Here is a 22,208-nt window from a genome sequence, read left to right as displayed (position 1 = left end):
TATTTCAAAAACACTATACAATGGCTAAATATTGAAAAATATGGAGGAAAATTAAAAATGCACGGAAGGGCCAATCTGATTTTGATGGAAATTTTCAGTTAGGCCCTTTTATGACCAGTTAGGCCCTTTTAGTTTTATCATTTTCAGATAGGCCCTTTTAAATTTGAATAAAATTACCATTAATAATGCATTTTGCATGCCCGTAAGAGTATGTAGGAATAATTTACGTAAAAAATGATACGAATAATGAATAATCAAGTTTGTTTACATTTTGCAGTTAGGCCCTTTTCAAATGTTACGCTAGATTTTCTCAAATGTGTTTGTGCAATCCTGCTTTCACTGAGAAAAATCTACACGTCAAGGTCGTGTGTTTTACTTATAGATTTGCGCAATGAGGAAAACCACATGATTTGAGTGTGGTAGCCATATGGATTTCATCATTGATTTCACGGTATAATAACATGTGTATCAACATTAGGTTGTCATGTGAAACAAACATGAATTTCCAAATATTAAATCATGAAATCCAACTGATTTGCTTATTGAATTCGAAATGCAGTAGCTTTAGATAGTCATGTGTGATAGAACATAAATGTCAAGGGACTGAAAGAAGAAATTTGGTAGAAAGACTTTTGCTCCCCAAAATATGGATCCGAGGCTCCTCTGCTTGTCGCAAGCTCTCTTGATTTTTTTTCAAACCCGTGAGCCAGCAACAAGCGGGGCGCCGCAAATCCATAATTTGGGAAGCCAGGGATAAGCATATTCCATTTTTTCGAAACTGAAAGCCAGGAAAATCTGTTAGTGGAATCCGATTTTTCTACTAAACTTAATACATTAATCAATGTTTTCTTATAGAAAGGTAGAACTCTCGTATATCGGTCAACTTCACTATTAAAAGAAAAATCGAATTCACAAATTTTCATCTAACACTTTCAGCTTCAAAATTTGCTTCTTCTCTTTGGAAGCACGATGATGACTGTCGTTCGACACGAGGTCCAACCGCAATTCAGTTCACTATGCATCCCATGGGTTGATCACAAACAATTTAGAAGCTTTGAACATGGAAATCGATAGCATACCTCATGGATTTCATCATAACAATCTCATTGCGCAAATCAATGAATCGACCAACTTGAACATGATGATTATGACACAAGATAACCATAAGCAAAACACACTGAATCCGTGTTGGAGTGATGATCTATGCATCCATAGGTTTACACATACGAATCTGAAGAGAAAGCTTCGGGAACTTATGTGGAAAAAATATGGAATCCCTGTTGTCGGTTGATGAATCAATCCATGAAGCAAAATACAGGAATTTAATGTGTAACACACACGAAGTTTGCAAGAAAATCATAGCAAATCGATATGGACGTTCATGAATCGATCCATAATTTTAAACACACAGATCGAGCGTGTGGATTTTTATCAGTGTTCACTGAGAAAAATCTACACGTCAAGGTCGTGTGTTTTACTTATAGATTTGCGCAATGAGGAAAACCACATGATTTGAGTGTGGTAGCCATATGGATTTCATCATTGATTTCACGGTATAATAACATGTGTATCAACATTAGGTTGTCATGTGAAACAAACATGAATTTCCAAATATTAAATCATGAAATCCAACTGATTTGCTTATTGAATTCGAAATGCAGTAGCTTTAGATAGTCATGTGTGATAGAACATAAATGTCAAGGGACTGAAAGAAGAAATTTGGTAGAAAGACTTTTGCTCCCCAAAATATGGATCCGAGGCTCCTCTGCTTGTCGCAAGCTCTCTTGATTTTTTTTCAAACCCGTGAGCCAGCAACAAGCGGGGCGCCGCAAATCCATAATTTGGGAAGCCAGGGATAAGCATATTCCATTTTTTCGAAACTGAAAGCCAGGAAAATCTGTTAGTGGAATCCGATTTTTCTACTAAACTTAATACATTAATCAATGTTTTCTTATAGAAAGGTAGAACTCTCGTATATCGGTCAACTTCACTATTAAAAGAAAAATCGAATTCACAAATTTTCATCTAACACTTTCAGCTTCAAAATTTGCTTCTTCTCTTTGGAAGCACGATGATGACTGTCGTTCGACACGAGGTCCAACCGCAATTCAGTTCACTATGCATCCCATGGGTTGATCACAAACAATTTAGAAGCTTTGAACATGGAAATCGATAGCATACCTCATGGATTTCATCATAACAATCTCATTGCGCAAATCAATGAATCGACCAACTTGAACATGATGATTATGACACAAGATAACCATAAGCAAAACACACTGAATCCGTGTTGGAGTGATGATCTATGCATCCATAGGTTTACACATACGAATCTGAAGAGAAAGCTTCGGGAACTTATGTGGAAAAAATATGGAATCCCTGTTGTCGGTTGATGAATCAATCCATGAAGCAAAATACAGGAATTTAATGTGTAACACACACGAAGTTTGCAAGAAAATCATAGCAAATCGATATGGACGTTCATGAATCGATCCATAATTTTAAACACACAGATCGAGCGTGTGGATTTTTATCAGTGTTGGAAAATTCCGAAAATACCCTTCCCTGCCAATTCAGACCAAAAGTAAAATCCCTCAAAAATGAAGAGGAAGTTTTGAACAACGTGTCATTAGCGTGTTACAGTAAATCTAAATATTCCAAGGGGATTAAACATTAAATTGTACTCTTTACAGTAGATTAAGTAATTTGGAAATTATCAGTCAAAATACGTAATGTAATGTTCTCTAATCTCAATAAAAAAAACATGATATTTTGTTGGAACTTTAACTTTCACAGAAGCCTTTAAAAAATATGTATAAAATTTATAATTTTTTAATATCTATCATAATATCTTTCTGATTATCGCGATGCTTTTTATGCAACAAATGCCACGAGAGGGTTTTCGGTTAGCCAGCAACAAAACGAATAACAACAACACGCTAATATTAAAGTACCCTCTAAATGAGTTCCATGTACCCATTTTTTTAATCAGTATGGAAATGTCAGAAGAAGGGTATTTTTCAATGACATGAAAAAGGGTATATAAGCCCCATTTTAAAGTATCATCTCTCGTAAAAATAATGAGTAATTAGTGCACATGCTAGTTTGGTGCCATCATAACCTCCATTGTTTGTGTTTTCCCTCGCTGCTATCCGGTATTAATGATAAGTTGATTTTCAATGTAAAAATCTCCGAGTAAATAGTTTAATATATATAATATTAGTACTGCCTCTAAAATATAACGTAAAAAACTAACCATCGACACATACAGACACGTAAGTAATGCCGGTATTTTCTTTTGGAATGACGATCTTCACAATTCGGTTCTTTGTTTCAGACATTTTAACATCCCTTTGGAAGCGTGTAGTAACCCTATAGAATATTCTTATTGTCCGCTATAGCGGACACGGACACGGACGGCTGTGTACCCGTGGAATAAGTGGGTTGGGCCGGCTCCAAGGAGAATGATTTGGCGCAGACAAAGTAAACCAGCATCTTCAATAGCATGGCCCAGTGTGTTTGTGAACTTCCAGGAAGAGAAACGTATCGTATAATTTGTATATGAATGATAAATATATTACATTGTGTTATAAGTTTTTAATAATGTTTTATACTTTTTCCTGGTCTTTTCCTTGAATCTTGAAAAAAGCTCAATCTGCGGCAGCATTCATAAAAAGTGAGGTTTTACTACCCATTTTTTGTTTTGAAAACCAAGAGTGAAAAATACCCATTATTTGAAGTTCGAAGAGGATACTCATTAATGGGTAAAGCGACTTTACTCTTTTAATGAGTTAAACCACTTTTCTCGAAAATGGGTACATGGAACTCATTTGAAGGGTACTTTAATGTTAGCGTGAACAGCAACATCAAAACCCAAAGCAAAGTGAGAATCGAGCGCAGAGTCGAAAGAGCAGACTAGTAATTTTTTTGGCAAATTTCCTTCCTGTTGTTACGGGTGTGTTTTTAAATTGCAAAATTTGGCAGGAAATTTGCGAAGAATCCTGCCCGAAATATCGTCTTCCGGTGGCCGGTTCTAGTGGCGTCCTATAGGCAGTGCCCGCGAGTGGGATTTTTGTTGAATTTCGTGTTAATTTTCTGGTGATTGAAAGTCATTGTTAGTTTCCTGGTCGGCTCGGTCCGAAATAAAAAAAAAAGTTCCTCTGGCTGCTGCCCCAAAAGTGGAGTAATCGATTTTCTTCGACCATCATCGTGAGAAGAGTGTTGTGTGAAACCGAGTGCGTAGTTTCCCCCCGTAGAAGAAAAAGAAAATATCTATAGCATTTCGTAGTAATTGGACCGGTTTTTCCGGATCAGCCGGAAGCCAAAGCGAGTGCGACTCGAGACGGGAGTGATTCCCCTGGAAAGTCCTTTTCCGTGGAAGAAGAAAATGCTCCAGTTTAGTCCTCCGATCGTGAAGCGTTTGCTAGGCTGGAAGAAAGCCTCGGCCGACGATTCCGTTGAGGGCAAATGGTGCGAGAAAGCGGTCAAAAGTCTGGTGAAGAAGCTAAAAAAGTCCGGAGCCCTGGAGGAGCTGGAGCGGGCCATTACGACGCAGAACTGTAACACCAAGTGTGTTACCATTCCGAGGTAAGTTTCCTACATACCGTCGTCGTCATATTCTTTGGTGGGGCGCGAGAGACGGTGCGTAAGACGGGGTTAACCTTCGCTGTGAGAACCGAGGTCAGCTGGTGGCGAGGTTCGTTCGCTTCAGGGGAAGGTTGTTAGCGATGCTTCCGAAATATGTGTGCTGAATGATTTTCAAATTTCTGCTCATTGTTTGGGTAGTTCAGTAGTTGTGTTTTTATCGTTCAAACGTAAGCAAGGAAGTGGGTATCTCCTTGTTGCAAGAGGTTTATATTTCATTGGAGTAATAACTCTTCTGTACTTTTGAGACACCGCTGAAACCAACCTTTCCAAATTACCCATACGGAATGTAGTGAATCGGATGGTAATATTCTATAGCGAAGATGCCAGAGAAGCATAAACTGAACAGTCGTAATTTAAACCGTTGTTGGCTGCTAAGTATAGGCTAACATCTAATTGTATAAATTTTCATGAACTGTGAAGATTCATGAACTCGATGATTCACACTCACAGTGATCGGAGGTATGTTTCCAATTGTGTTGCTGATAATCCATATCATTTTTAATTCGATTTGCTCGCAGAGAAAAGGTGTAGGATTGAGTGACTCACATGCTTATCTATAAGGGAATATCTGCTCAAACATTATGGTTATTGTCCACAAACTGTCTGTGATATGTTGATTGCCAAGGAAAATGATCAACTATAGAGAACTCTTCCTTTGTAGAACAATTGCTAGAATATTATTTGGTAATACAGCCGAAAAGCTGTGCCATCATCTCGAAAGCCATTGAAAAAGTGACGACACAAGGAAGAAGAATTTAGAATCTAAGATATTGATTTCGACTGAATTCAAAAAGTAAATGGAAAAACAGTGTCCTTCTGAGCTATTGGGTCATCAAGTAGTTCAGGAGCATAGTTGGTCGTAGCTCTCGTCTAGCATACCGTCGTGCGGGGTGACATTGGGCCTAGGGGGTGACTTTGACCGCCCTTTTCGATGCATCTCATGGCTAGTACGGGAGTCAAAAAACAAAACCAAGACCATCCATTGGCTAAATATAACGTATTCTTGAAGCTTGCCACATTGTTTTCATTATTATGGTTTTAGTTTGCTGTAAAAATCTTGGCCCAAAGTCACCCTTATGGCCCAATGTCACCCCGCACGACGGTACAAAAGTCATGCGTTCAAGTCTTAGCACGTGGATTTTTTTTTTTTTCATGATTTGTCCATTGTTACCACTTGACAATGAGTTTCACTAATTTAATTAGCATTCGGATTGGTTTACATTACGGAACACCAACATTCCGCTTTTTTACTAAATTTAGGGTTGCTGAATTCATTGCCGTTTTTAAAAATACCATATACAGTCAACTCTCCCTTACTCGATGTTTCGTATCACGATATCGAGTTAGAGAACCATAGTCAAAGTTGGTTTTCATGACTTCCTCAATGGTCCCTTGAATTGCAGATGTACTGGTTTTGTGTTCTGTAACTCGATACATACCTTACATCACATACAATACAATAATTCGATCCTCCTTCAATATCAAGTTATGGAGAGTTAACTGTAATTCAAGCTTTATGTGTTACAGAATACTTATGAACAAAGTTCATAATTATTAATTAAAGGCATCAGGTGTTTTCTTATGCTTTTTAAAAATATTGTACCTTGATGTTTGAATGCGAGCTGATAGTTTGCAAAGTTCAAGCGATGTACACGACGCTGCTAAAAATAATTTTATCGTTCAAGAATCAGTTATCGATATCATCGTCATCATCGAAACTTCAAAAGCAGTTTTTCTGTTCAAAACTGAAATTTATTTGTTGAAAATGTGCTCACTGTGTCTTGGTTGAAGAATAGAATACAGTGAACACAGTTCCATGTAAACTCTTTAATTTTGAACGAAAAAACTGCTTTTGAAACTTTTTAAATCAATGACGGATCCTGCCCCCTTGAAACAGTTTTAGAGGAAACGTATTGATTCGTTAAAATTGATTTTCTCAAAGTAAAAAGTAATCAAGATTTCACGATTATTGGCGACTTTCTTCGGAAATTCTCAAAATTCTGGTGAGCTTATTCAACGAAGATCTCAACAAGAATCATATAAGGATAGCACAAGAATTTATCAATATCTCTCTAGGAAATTTTTAAATATCTAATCTAATCTAAAATATATTACTATATAAGAAACTTTCTAGGAATTCATCAAGGATCTCCTCGTAATTCCTTTTTGTCCAAGACTTTCAATGTTTCAATCTATCAATGTTGTTCAATGTTTTGAACGGTTGTAAATCAATAGTGTTACTTGAAAACAATTCCTGGACAGAATGCCTGGATCTTGACAAATCAATACCCTAACTTCTGGTCAAGTCACGGAAGTCGTTTGGGGTGGGCTACTCCCTCGTCTTTAAGACAACGAATGGACCGGGGGATCAGAACTCAAAACCAACTCTTTCGGTTTTATACTTTCTCTTACTTTTTATTGAATTTTACTTACGGTATGGCCGGCCGGCTTAGTTGGACCAATGGATGGACACGTGATTGTCACGTGTAGCGGCTTTGCTGAATGCTGAAGGTTTTACAGGTTACCTACCCTAAACCAAACTTCCAGATCAAGGCTCGATAGTCGCTTCTGGTCACCCGAGATTGTCTTGATAGTCTTACAACGGCAGATGACAAATTATAGAATACACCGCTCCGCAATTGGAGCTTAGACCAATACGTGGTCAACACCTAATGGGTCCTGTTCAGGTATTGAAAATGCTCAGCTCATGAGCAAAAATCAGTCTATTTTAGGCACACTTGATGATCAGCTAAGGGGTAGGCCGTGATTTGCCAAGCTCGATGAGCGTTGACGATCATTGATCAAACCCTTTGTGATCTGCGCAGATCAGCAACAGAAATCAATTGATCACGGCAGTTGTTTGACCAAATTGGAGTATATTGAGGAATAATGTTTTTCTCGAATAACAGTGCTCTAAAATTGTACAGGCAGATAAAATGTTTTCGATTTAGAGTATGCTATTTTTGAGGCCTTATTGTATTTGATTCGTTCGAAAAAAAAAACAATGTTGCTGGATGGTTTACTAGTGCCTAAAATTCATTTCAGTTTTTTTCTTTATCTAATGTTACAATAGAGGACATGTGTTAAATTAGCGAATACTGCAGTCTTTTTGGGTAAAGAAGTACTGGGGCACCTTCTTGGCCGAATTATTTGAAATTTTGCAATAGAAAGAACATCTAGGTATACGATGCATCTTGTGGCCGGATTGATGGAACTTTTGATTTATTTCGGCTGGGAGGTTTTTCGGAAGCTATTAAAAAACCTTTCTATGTTGTGCGTGTAAATTTGCATCGCGCGTTATGAGATGGGGCGCAATTGCATTGAAGGCACTAAGTAATATCGATTTATGACCGCTGCTTATTTTAATATTGGTAAGATTGTTTGCATTATGTACTGTACACGAAGTCTGGGGAAAAAATGCTTGCCACAGCACCTGGTCCTGCTGATGTCGGCTGTCCTCTGCCGTTGTTGAGCTTGTTAATGCCACTTTCGTTTCCTTACTGATAAGTTCCACGAGTCTTTATTATCAAATAGATGTAAATGGATAGTCTAAATATTGGATGGAAAAGTAAGAAAGATTTTTCCAAACGTTGAAGATTGAAGTTCTTCAAATTGATTTTAAAGCGAAATTTGGTTTACTGTTGCTAAGTTGCCAAGCTCATTGTTTATTTCAACAGTGATCTCTCATGATCACTAACTAGATTCTGATTGAGTGGCACAGTTCGCTCAAGGAATATGGTGGCTTTGATTGCTTGAAATTCATGCTCATCAAGCTCGCTCACGTCTTCAATACCTCCTGTTAAGTCGTATAAACTAGGTTTAGAATAGGGTCACCTGAATGGCTCCGAGACAGTGTAACATACTTGGATCTTCTAAATCTAAATCTAACTAATCGCTTTTCTTATACAGTCGACTCTCCACATCTCGATGTTCTAAATCTCGATATCTCTCCTTACATCGATGATTTCCTCGGTCCCTTCATTCTGCATATAAACTATCTTTCTATATCTCGATATCCTCTTTATCTCGATATCTCCATGTCTCGATGTGGTTTTGTTGATTTTTCGTTCTCGATTTTTTCTCCGTATGTCGATAAGCATTTTATTAAAGGATACTAGACCAGATTTTCGTGATTAACCAAAATTGATGAACTTGAAATGACGTCTGCTTGTTCATTATTATTCCTGTTTTCCTAACAACGTATCGGTTTTCAATCTAGTATTCATTAAAAATATGTTCTATGTCTCCGTATATCGATGGTCCTTTCGATATCGAGATGTGGAGAGGCGACTGTATTCCATTTTAACTTTTAACTTTTTAGCTAAGGGCCTATAATAAATGCTATACTTTGGTGATCACTTTTCTGATGTTACTCCTTCGAGCACTTGAGTAGAAAAGAACACTGATAGAATTCGTGAAGCCCTGCCTACCTTTCATTGAGACCTATATAACCTTGGTTTCAATACTTTCGTGTAAAGTGTGCATGTAAGTGTTTTAACAATATTATTCCCTAGGATTCTTTCCTAGGAACCTTTCTTATATGGAGTGGTAGTAATCTCCAAACACCTTAAATACTCTGGGTATGAGGGACACCAAGAAGTTGGGCAAAAATGATAGGTTTAATAGTGCTATAAATTCGCAGGCAAAGCTATACCACTCATCATTAACGGTAGTATGGTGAGTGATATTGTCACTCACCCTCCTTGCTATGCTGGACTATAATAATAAATTTGTAAATTTATCGTAAATTTGTCAAAAAATGCATCTAGCGCTCAGAAAATCATCTCATGAATTACTCGTCCAGATCTCGACAAATATTCATCCAAGCTCAAATTCTTAGAACACAGTGAAAATCCTTCCAGGATTTAACTTTCGGACCTGATATTATTATTATTATTTATTATTTATTTGACTTTACATCAAAATTAAACGAAAAAAACTAAAAACATTAACGAATTTACCTAGAAGTATTGTTGGATAAATTCCATCAGAACTTTCTTAGAATATTACTGGCGGAATCCTTGGATTAGGCCGTGGAGGAAACTCTAGAGTAATTCCTGAAGGTATTTATTGACAAATTTCTGGTTGAATTTTTGTTGATATCATGAACGGAGGAAATCCTATGGATGTCCGTAAAAATGCATTGGATGAATGCCACTAGATACGACAAGTAGAATTTTTACTGGAAAAAAAAAAAAATAAAAGTACCAATAGAAATCCCTAGAGCGTTGAGTTTTTCTGGTAGCTTGTGGTAGCTTCGTATGGAATGACCTTTATTTAAAAATTGTTACAAATGTTTTGAATTTAACTGCCTTGGCATCCTCGTAGGAAGTTTTCAAAACAATACAATTCTAGAAAGATTCGCGATCTGGGCGAAACTGACAAAATGTACACAATTCAATAAAATAAAGCGTTGAAATTGTAGCTCGATTGTCTATTCATTGCACTTATACTTTTCCCCTACCGATAATTTAACTATTCAAAAAACGCAAATTTGTAGAAGACGAAACTTCACCTCATGCAAACCAACACACTTCATTGATTACGCCTGAGTTTTTGTTTGTCAAAGTGATGGGCGCATCTGAAATCGAAATCAAAACACGACGATAGTAAACGGCGACGCTGCAAACAAAAAATAAACATGGTGGGCTTAGTTGAAACCAGAATGTAAACACGGCGCAAAAATAATAGCCGATACTGAAAATATAATATCGATTACAGGCTCATAACATTGGGCGATACTGGCATTCTCGAGTACGTTTTAGGCGAAACGTTATAATTTTTTTTAAGTACGAAATAGCTAGGGAAATTGTAGGAGCGGTGTGTGGTATTCATGAGAATTTTAAAACTAGGTTTATGAAATGTGAATTATAGTGAAAAGGTTTAAGTTTGAGTATGTTTTCTCCAATTGGTAATAAAAATTGGACATGAGAATTTCATTGGTATTTTCTCATTGTTATTGATTTGTCAGATAGGCCCTTATCGCGAATCCCTCTAAAATTCTAATTTTCCTCCATTCAACATCAACTGACGCAACATTGCGTATCTTAATCCATCCGCGGTCCCATGTTGCACCACAGACAACCGGACTAAACATATCCGCATCAAACAACACATAGGCGAAAGCACTGCCTCCTTCCTTTCGCCGTTTGCTCCGAATATTCACCCGTCGGTTGTCGAGGGGTAAATCAATAATCCTGGTGGAATCATTGCACTTTGCACATACAACAAACTCACACGACTGACGAGGGTTCTGTGTACGAAGCGCACAAGGTCAACAACATTTGCATACACCCATACAGCGTTTCGCGCTTAGCTGGTAGTAGCTTTTTGGGAGAGGTGAGAACCCACCGGGAAAAAAGTAGCGAAATTCAGAAACGATGCAAAACAATAATACAGCGATGGTTAGTGGCGGTAAGCTATGCTGATATGACGAAAAATGTGAACTGAGCAACTTATATTCATCAAATTGCCCAATAAACATAATAATACGATTTAGGATAGCGTAAGTTTTAAAACTACAGCTCCTTTAGTTTTATTACAGTTTTTTAGCAATATATAGTTTTTATAAGTAGAATTTACATTTGGTTCCAAAAAAGCTTTAATTTTAATAAGACAATACCCGAGGAGAAGAAAATTGCTGCTGAATACCAAGCTGAGGTTTTCCATACCAGATAATTTTCAATACTTACTACCTGAATGAAGTATGGAAGAGTCCTGCATAAGTAATATCTCATGCATATTCTACAAACACCAAACTGATATTCGAATTAGGTATTACAATACCTTAAGGTAAAACAGTTTGGAATCAACTTCTAGGATTGCACTAAAACTTCAAAGGCACAAATCTCACGAAGAAACCATTCAACAGCAGTGAACTTTTTATTTTGGCTTTGTGCACTAGCAGAAAGCTTAAAATAAGAAGATCAGAAACGTTTGTCAACTATTTCTCCAGTTTAGTGCTTTTGAAAATGAGAGTAGGGACACAAGTCGGCCATTGTGCTGGCCATCTTAGGATTCCGAGATGTTGCACCTTAATAATACATGGTTAATTCCCGAGTTGGGACAAATAACTCGCACTTATCTGCGCATACGATATTTTTGTGTCATACCATAATTATGTGTTTTTTAGTAGTCCAGGTGTTATTATAATATTTTAATGGTATTAAAAATATTGTTTAAAACAATTAAAAAATCGTCATTGAAGTATTCGATAGCTATTAAGGACTGCTTGAGCTATTAAATATTAGAAAATTTTACTTTTATATTAAAAATTGAGGTATTGCAATACCTGATTCAATTATCAATTTGGTGTTTTTGATGGCGCATGAGACATCCTCCATGAGAAGAAGTCAATGCCATAACAATACTTAAACTACTGAACAATACTTAATTATGGTGTGATACCAAAATATGGTATGGGGCTGTCCATTAATTATGTAAGGGTTTATGGGGGGGAGGTGGGTCTTCAAATTTCTTACGCGCCATACAATTTATTTTTAATTTTCATACAAAAAATCTTACCATGGGGGGAGGGGAGGTTGAGAAACCCCGAAAATTGTCTTACGTAATTAATGGATCGCCCCTATGCACAGAGAGGTGCGAGTTATTCTTTCTTGCTAGTCTTGTAGTGAAGATGTTATTAACTCAGGGAAATATCAAGTCATTGTCTCAAATCCTTAATAGACTCATATTTCGAACATTCGAATTTGTATGATGATTTTTTTTTTTGATATTCCACTGAAATATATCATCCAATTCTCAAGATATGGTGTCCAGTTGCAAAATGTTGTTCATTTTTTTCCACGTTCAAATGAAATTATAATATATGTGATAAATAATTACTTTTACACTTTATAGTTTACGGTTCACCATAGCAAAGATTTTTGATTTTTCACAAACTTAAGCTGATTCGTGCGTATCGGATGCCTTTCAAATCATTGCCAAGCTTAAGTGTGGCAAAAATCATTAAAATTTAATTTTTTTTAATCTTTTAATTCCTTTGTCAGATATGCACAGAAGCCCGATCTGCAGTGTAGTTATTTTCAGCATTATATGATATTATTTCACTGTGTTGGTGTCCAGCCTGAGGATATCGTCATCGTATCCATTCAGCATGGTACCAGTGATTATCTATCATATAGTACAAAGTCACTCTTCCCCGGCAAAAATAAACAATCAGCTCGAAAAGGAAGCGTCAGAAGAACCATGTACTCGTTTTCCTTTTTCCTTTGGATCCGTTCTCTGTGTGGTGTCATCTTTTCCCCGTATTTCCCATTCATTTTCCTCGTTTTTCACTTGATTTCTAACATTATTCCTCCCCAGCATCTTATGGACCGAATTATCTGTTATATATTTTTTTTCTGTTTGATTCTATTCCCGTTCTGATCTCAACATTTTAGTCATTATTGCTGTTTGCAGTGTTAAGAGGAAACATACTTCTCTTCTCAAGGGGTTTATTACTCAACCGGCGGGACCGTTACTCGGCTAGTCGGCTGACGGTGTTTTGTATGTGTAGCTTACATACGCGAGGATTACGTGTCCTGGCACTTTGCGACGGTCCCATTATTATCATTCATATGGTTACGTCGGTAAAAAAGAAAAACATAGTATATGTTTACATTGACTGTGCGCCGATGAGGCGTGTTAGAGTTCATTGAACTCCAGTGCAAAGGGTTCTTGAGGGGAATTTCGTTCTCAACTTTTTGAAGTTTGTTGCATTAGTTATTTCTACACCCAAACCAGAAAAACAAATACTTCTCAGCTTATACCTAACTAATGCTACTAGATTCAAATATAATCATGCATAAAAAAAAACTTACACATTCGGTTTATGTAATAACGTTACATATACTGAATTTAAAGGTGTCTGGGTTCGATTCCCTGTTGGACCAGGTTTTTTTCGCAGAAAATGATTGATTTCCTTGGGAACGAGTATCATCGTAGCAGCCAAAATGCCAGATAAAGTATCATAATGTACTATTTTGAATTATATTACGGACACCTAACTCATCAACAAGCATATAAAATAAAGCTTTTTGATAGCTTTAAATCTATGCGAATCAAGGATGCAGATCGTGTGTGTAGGAAAATCTTAAAAATGATGCAATTTCCACATCATATAACATCATACTATCAGGTGTGTCACTGCAATTGTGTTAATTGATCTCTACGCTCAACTGGTAGGAAAACGGGGTATCTTTGATAGTGTGGGATCCACAACATACTAACCAAAATGATATATTTTTATTAATCAGTTAAGCAATACGGATGCAAAGATAGAGAGATTGAGTATGACATTTCATGACAGTGCGATTTTCGTTGCAATCGAGGCCATTTGAGGCTTTATATTGAAATATAAGATTCTAGCGTTTTTCGAACACTTACAAACATACGATTCTACGATCACAATTTGATGAAGTTTTCAAAAGTTCGTCAATTACCCTTGATAGTCTATTTATAGTAGAACTTGGATTCGGTTTCAAATTTTGTAATCAAAGTCAGAAATTTCCATATAACGTTAAACGCCTAGCGGTATGCAACGCCTTGTATACTTATCGTCATTTATTCGATTTTCTTCGAAATATACTTACTTTTATTCTAAAAACAATTGATTTAAGATGGATTCAATATCGAAATATGAGAATCAATCGATATCTGGCCAAAAAATATAATACAATACAATTTGTAGAGGTGTATTATAGATGAGTTTCAACTTGAACTCTTTGTAAGTGTCTTTTTCTAGAAATTATATACTTTAATGCATAAAATCTAGTCTATCTTCTCTGTTAACATTCTAAAAATTAAGTAATATTGCAGTCATGTCCAGCAGTAGTTTGGTTGTGGATTTCTATTTGTTTACATACCCGTTATCAAATTTAGCCCAAAACCGAAAATCGAGTTTCGATTATATGAAAAATTATACGTGCATTCAAAATGCATCGTTATACAATCTTTCAACTGCAATCGATAACCAAGATATCAGATATATAACATAAAAATCTTCAAAACAAAATGCAAAAATTAACAGATTTTCTTCCGAAAAACTATAAAATTTACTCCATTTTACGGTACCGTATTTTTTCAGCATGAGTATAAATTTTGACTTTTGACTTTGACTTTTGCGCCATTTTTACTTGGACCTTAATCCAAGAGTGTGCTTCCAAAGGCCAAGCAAGCGAGTTCAGTTTGTGCGTCGCCGGAATGATTTTTTTCTTTTTCTCGGGCAGTGTTTTGGAATACCCAAGCAAGACAGTTCGTTTCGAGACGCTGAGAAGTTTTGCTGTTCGCGCTGTGTTAGTGCGAAAATATTCGTATTCAGTCGAGGACGGATTATCAACTGGTGAGCTCGTTTCATGCTTATGATAACACATTTTTTTCAGGAAAGCAGTACTTTTATGTGATATTCAAGCAAACTTTGTGTGGTTCGTCATTACAAGTGTCGGCATCAAGATACATATATTTTTCTCTTTTCGACATTACTAAAAATATCTTTAAAATTGTTCGACATTATGAATGTTGACGTAATAAAAAAAAACTTCTCCCTTCTACCAAAAACTTTTCATCTCGAGACAAAAATGCACAGTAATACTCATATGTATTTTACAATCAAACTATGTATGGTTCGTCACTACAAGTGTCGGCATAATTCCTTTTTCATATAATTTAAAATATATACATATATTTTTCTGTTTTCGTCATTAATAAAAAAAAATCTTTGAATGGTTCAACACTGCAGATGTTGACGTATTTTTTAAATCTTCTACAGACAAAAATACAAAACATGCTTAAGTCGTATTTTCCCCCCTTATCCATGGATCGCATCAACGACCAAAGGTAACTACCAGATGGTGATTGTGGAGATGCCGAGATATTCCCGGTCTCTAGAAGCAACAATCATTACACCCTAACATTCTTTCCCCATCCCAACTGACTGTTAGGACTTGGCCGGCGCAGTTATTGATCAATAATATTAGATCTGCTAAAATTTCACTTCGAGAGTAAGCGGATACTCCCATCCTTTATTCATTTGGATCCTAGTGCAATTCTTACCAGTTCCGATCAATCACGGAGTAGCAACCATTGACATGTACAGTCAGTTTATGTTAGCTTTGCTATGCTATTTTTACTTGACCCTTAATCCAACTGTTTCATAAAGCCATTGTCCGAATGCCGTTTGGCCTAACGTCATTTGGCCGAAATTGAAAACAATAGTCAACTACATTTAGTATGCATTTGTTATGAATTTCAAAACTGAAGTCTAAAGAACTGCTTATTCTTCAAGAAGAATAAATCATCGTTGGTGAACAAATAATTAGCTCTTTAGTGTAAGTTCAAGAAACAGTCAGTCATTCACTTCTCTGCTAGCGGTATCTAATAGCTGCAAGCAGAGGTTTTCAAATTCCGTTTGTAGTCAGCTTTTGACAGCAAAGGTGCAGAGTTCAGTTCACACATTGCAATTTTGTTATTCGAAGAGAATGACATCTCATCTAAGCTAACCCTTGTGCTAAAACAATATATTTCGAATGAGTCATTTTATGTACGTATTAAAAGTAACTCAAACGACCCGTTCGGCCAGATGGCATTCGACCAAATGGACGGATACTATTTCGTAACTACCGGGAGTTAAATTGATTTTTTGTACGAAACTCTGCACTGAGAAAAATCTACACGTCAAGGTAGTGTGTTTTACTTACAGATTTGCGCAATAAAGAAAATCACGTGATTCGAGTGTGGTAGCCATATGTATTTCGTCATTGACTTCACGGTATGATTTAATGTGTATCAACATTAGGTTGTCGTGTGAAGCCAACATGAATGTCTAAAAGTTAAATTATGAAAACCGACTGATTTGCTTATTGAATTCTAAATGTAGTGACTTTAGATAGCCATGTGTGACAGAACATGAATGTCATGAGACTGAAAGAAGAAATTTGGTAGAAGAACTCCTGCTCCCCAAAATATTGATCCGAGGCTCCTCTGCTTGTCGCAAGCTCACTTTTTTTTTCAAACGGGTGAGCCAGCAACAAGCGGGACGCCGCAAATCCATAATTTGGGAAACCAGGAAAATCTGTTTGTGGAATTCGATTTTTCTACTAATGCATACACTAGTCCATACATTATAATCAATGTATTCTTATAGAAAGGTAGAATCATCGTATATCGGTCAACTTCACTAGTAAAAGAAAAATCGAATTCACATATTTTCATCTAACACTTTTAGCTTCAGAATTCGCTTCTTCTTTTAGGAAGCATGATGATGACTTTCGTTCGTCACGAGGTCCATCCGTTCAGTTCTCTATGGATTGATCACAAACAATTTAGAAGTTTTGAACATGAATATCGAGAGCATAGCTCATCGATTTCATCATAACAAACTCAAAGCGCAAATCAATGAATCGACCAACTTGAACATGATGATTATAACACAAGATAACCATAAGCAAAACACACTGAATCCGTGTTGGGGTGATGATCTATGCGTCCATAGGTTGACGCATACGAATTTGAAGAGAAAGCTTCGGGAACTTATGTGGAAAAAATATGGAGTCCCTGTTGTCGGTTGATGAATCAATCCATGAAGCAAAACAAAGGAATTTAATGTGTAACACACACGAAGTTTGTAAGAAAATCACAGCAAATCGAAATGGACGTTCATGAATCGATCCATAATTTGAAACACACAGATCGAGCGTGTGGATTTTTATCAGTTTGCTGAAACTGTGGTTTAGTAACAACGTTCCTCTTCTTGATTTCGAAAGATCAATGTTTTGTTTTTTAAATTCCTGATGAAGGATTCTAATGAGAGTTCTAGAAGAAAGCTGATAAAAATCCTGGAAAGATTCTGTTAAAAACCCTATATGGTTTCTGGTGAAATTCTCAATCCGGGAAGGTTTCTGGTACAGGATTTTTATCAGAAAGTTTTTTTTTATCAACAATACTGTAGGGTTTCAGATGAGAAACCTAGAAGGATTGTGATGAATATCCTGGAACGACTCTTAAGAGAATTCAGGAGCTATTCTGATGATAATCCTGGAAGAGCCGTCATGAGAATCATGGAAGACTGATGAAAATCGAGGAAGCATTATAATGAAAATCCTGGCTTCTTTTGAGAAACCTGTAAGGATTTCGATGAGAACTCTGAAAGGATTTTGACGAGACTCTTGGAAGAATTAGGATGAGAACTTGTGGGCCTCGTGGCCATGCGGTTAGTGTCGTCAGGCATTTAAGAGCATAGTGTCATAGAATTTGGATTCGATTCCTGCTACAGCCTTTTGAAACTTTTCGTCAGGAATGTTTTTCGGCTGTACCATTGGAGCATGCTTGTCCGTTGTCTAGTGTTAATTTACAGTCTGTGCAGCTAAATGGCTGAAGACGGTATCCGCGTCCTAATAAAAAAAACAATTCTGATCAGAAATCTGGAAGGATTGTGATGAGAATCTAGGAAGGATTCTGATGATAATTCCGAGAAGATTCTCATAAGAATTATGAGGAATCTGAGAGGGAATTCAGGAAAAATTTTGATGAGAACTCTGAAAGGATTTTGTTGGAAAGATTCTGATAAGAATTCTGACAGGATGCTGATAAGAATCTCACGGGAGTTCTGATAAGATTCAGCATAGGATAATTCTGAGATGATTCTAGGAAGAATCTAGAGATGATTCTAATGCGAGGAGAAAAGATTTCAATGAGAATACTCAGAGGATTCTAATGAGAATCCATAGTGGATTTTGATCAGAATTTTGAGATGATTCATCAGAAACTTTTTTTACCATTTGAAAATCACTGGTGCAATAGCAGGTGAACATTGCATTCCCGGCCGTGTGGATGCATTTGGAACTGTAACTGACCCCCTTTACACAACCGTTACAATTTGGAGAATTGGTCTATTGAGTCAAAAGATACGAGCAATATAGTAGAAAGAAGTTATCGACGCTTTTTAAGGGTTATGTGTTCAGTAACTTCGGGTTGCTAAACACGATGCCGTATTCAGCAATGTTCCAGCCACAACTTTCAAGTACAGGTGCCAAAGTTGTACCTTTTGAATATCGAAATTGTTCTCTTGAATATTCCATGTATGTGGCTTCGATTCAACTTTATCTTAAACTAGTGGTCCCGGCAAACTTCGTTTTGCCATCAAGTAGGCTGTTGAAAAACGCCATTGATCGTCCCATACAAAACGACAGTTCCGTTCACTTTCTTTTTTTCCAACTTTCCTGGTGAATATCCTGTGATTTGTATACACACAAACACGGTGGAACCCTTGACGAACAAAGCGGAGAAAGGATCATCCAAATCCGTTGACCCGTTCGTAAGCCATTTCGTGACATACAAACACCATTCCATTTTTGTTTATATAGAAGATTACTAAAATTTTACTCAGTATTCATAGGGTTTAATCAATTTGATTAAAATTTACCCAAAATTATAATCCGAAATTCAATTAGGTGTAAAATTCATCAGTGACAATTATAGAGTAAGGTGGGGCAAAAGTTCGACCTTAGTGATATAATCAAAGTTTCCAGGAAAAACAATAGCAGTTAAAACAAAAAAAAATACCATACAGTTAACCTTCAACATATTGGCTATAATTTTGCTGAACAAACTTGTGTCAAAATATTTACCCATTTTTAGTTATAACAGTTTCAAAATTGATTATCTTATTCGAACTTTTGCCCCACCGGTGGGGCAAGAGTTCGAATCTAGTGTGGGGCAAAAGTTCGCTGTCTAAAATCCAAAATATCGATCCTTTTATGACAGGCATACTTTACACCAGCCGTAAACTTAAGTTTGCCAAAAAATACACACTAAATTTTCATCAAAAAATTGCCCAAAACCGGGTTAATTGTAATATACTCAAAAATAGCAGTTTTTCGCAAAACTAAGTGGAAATGTAAAATTTTGGTGACAGTTTTCACACGATCAGACAAATATAACTAAATTTGAAGATAATATGTGGATTTTAGGCAATTTGCAAATTTTTCCGTGATTTTATACATGGGTCGAACTTTTGCCCCGCTGATTCGAACTTTTGCCCCACTATGGGCCAAAAATTGTTTTCAAGCATTTATGCAAAATCTAATACACTTCAAAGCAACCTTATGATAGGCCTAGAAACGCTCTTACATAAAATATTGAAAAAGATTTTATCTTCAATTGGTTCCATGCAACGAAAGTTTGACCAAAAATTACAATATTCACCTCGAAAAATAACAAATAGCCATAACTTTTTCAAATCTCAATCGATTTTTATTATATTTGGAGTAAAAGTCTCTTACTTGAACAACATTCGAACCACAATGACATTTATAAGATTTGTTTTGAATTGAGCTAGAAATCTTAAAAAGAAACTCTTACCCCACTCGAACTTTTGCCCCACTTTACTCTACGCGTTGAACCCTCTATAGCCTGTGCCATTACTCTATCCAATGATAATTGCATTACAAAATCGTATTATTATATCTCATCAAATTCCTTCCCCTATCAGTCGTTGTACTCTGTTGGATCGACAGACTACAGGGTGTCCGTAAATTATCCGAACAACAAAATATGGGGAAGATTATCTCTTATTGAAAACAAAACAAAAATCAATGTCATTGTACCTGTTTAGATACATTTTTATGTTAACAAAATACATATTTTTTAATAAATTCAAAATAATTCCTTCGTACTGAGATATTTAAAATAAAACTTATCGGGGAAGGTTTTCCCGAGGGCCGCTAGCCATTTAAGAGATTTTTTCTTTTCTTAATTCTAAAAGAGGTGAATTCAAAAGTCCAATTATTGTTTTATATTATGTATAGGATCTTGGTTTCAAGATAGGCTAGAAGTAGAAAATTATTCGGTGAAAATCCTGTGTGTTCGAAGGACATTTCTCTTCGATCATGAAGCTCGAAAAATGGCGTTCGATGAGACCGCTCAACACATTTGGCTTGGTTTTACAAATAGTTGACATCAGAAATGTGTCAAATTCATTCCCTATGCATATTATAGGTCAAGAAATTTAACCATGTAGGAATGCTCAATTTGTATAACTTGGTTGCATAGAGGCATGCCTTCAAAGTTTGTACGGATAATATGCGGACACCCTGTAGATTGTATTTCTACGTGCTTCAAATACACGACCAACCGCAGTCATTGTGTGGTTCTCAGGCGACAGTATGGCTCGTTTTATTGTTAGGTCTAGTTTACACAATACCTATTTGGAAAAAATATAGGTATCAAAATAAATCGCATGCATTTCGACAAGGCGTAGCGCTGTTCAACAAATCAGCGCATGTTTACTCGTAAGGTCTGGTTTCTCCCATATATCAACCTACACAATACAATCGAAAAGCAAGACTTCTCCGATTATTCATTGTTACTTCTCCGGGAAGGAATCAGGAGAAGGCATCTCGTTAATGGGTTTCTAGGGTAGCCTCGCACGGGATGCTGTTTAGCATTTTTTACCGCTAGTCATCAGGAAATCTGATTTGGTGAGCAGTTCCTTCATAAAGGCATGACTGTCCGATATTCGAGTAGGTATATGCAATGACAAAATGCGGGTCAAAGTTTGGAGCTTTTCGATTGGGAAATCCTCTAGCTTATAGTAATATCTGGTGTGTGATTTGGTGGTTATTTTTATTCGTGGTAATCTTTGCATTTTCTATCATAATAAACTGTACTTCTTAGTGGGACAGTTATGCCTTTATCGAATAACACAAAACCGCTAGTATTGGTGCTATCCGACGAACATCTGTGACTCACTTCTGTCGCATGCAATTTGCCAAAATATATTTCCTGTTTGTGTGCATATACGGCGGGATTCTTTCTGCTGCTCACTACCAAGTCCCACAGACTGGAATAATTTTGTCTGTCTAGTTTTGGATTGAATCGTTATTTTTTCTTTCTTAGCATACCAGCTTAAGCAATGTTTGGCTGTTAAGTTCATGCAAACGCATGAATGCTTTAACTTGGAGCGTAAGGAAGGACATGCCTTGTTTATTATTAATGGAATAAATTGGCTCTACATCGGTTCGAACATGCTCAGGAAATCATATATTGAAGCCTATGCCATCATCATTTGGAATGCAAAAATGCACCGATCTGGCAGAATGAAAGAAAAAACAAAACAACATGCAGTAATAATGATATACATAATAAATTGTAATGTTCAGTACATTTACGCCCGGCACGCCTGCCTAGCATAGCATAAGCATTCCTGTGAGTTCCCTGCATGTGATCATTATTATGTTGATTTGCCACTTCCAACCCATACACACGACGCTGCACATGGATGTCAAAACAGAAGAAAAATGTATAATTGAACGAAGTACGGCGCACGCATGACATTGCCCGCTTGATTGTAGTACTTAACTACGCATACTAATTTTTGGGGGATTAAATGGTAATGGTCCAAAGCATGGGTTTTACTGGTTGATGGAATTGACACCGATTAGCTTGCCATTATGAGTCACTTTGCTTAGAAGCTGGATTTCCTTTTTTATTTGGAGTAGAAAAAAAAGATAGACATAAAAAGTAAGGGCCTCGCTAGTAGTCACAACAGACAAATTTCGATCGTT

At 36.5% G+C, this 22,208-nt stretch overlaps 1 protein-coding gene and 1 long non-coding RNA gene across 2 annotated transcripts in view; both read left to right on the top strand.

Moving 5' to 3' along the window:
* Positions 1 to 2,936: 2,936 nt before the first annotated feature.
* Positions 2,937 to 3,596, top strand: LOC110675769. The gene is made up of 2 exons (XR_002499782.1): positions 2,937 to 3,275; positions 3,338 to 3,596. It is a non-coding gene; the product is annotated as an uncharacterized LOC110675769 (long non-coding RNA).
* Positions 3,597 to 3,872: 276 nt separating this feature from the next.
* The window catches only part of LOC5570959 (mothers against decapentaplegic homolog 3), a 74,097-nt gene continuing 55,761 nt past the window's right edge, over positions 3,873 to 22,208 (top strand). Inside the window, exon 1 of the mRNA XM_001659375.2 lies at positions 3,873 to 4,587. Coding sequence (XP_001659425.2) covers positions 4,388 to 4,587 — 200 coding nt within the window. The 5' untranslated portion in view covers positions 3,873 to 4,387. The remainder of the gene's footprint in view (positions 4,588 to 22,208) is intronic.

Source organism: Aedes aegypti, chromosome 2, assembly GCF_002204515.2.
Source record: "Aedes aegypti strain LVP_AGWG chromosome 2, AaegL5.0 Primary Assembly, whole genome shotgun sequence".
In the NCBI taxonomy this organism is placed as follows: Eukaryota; Metazoa; Arthropoda; class Insecta; order Diptera; family Culicidae; genus Aedes; species Aedes aegypti.
Note: the sequence above shows the minus strand (reverse complement) of the source record. Positions and strands in the feature narration are given on the sequence as shown.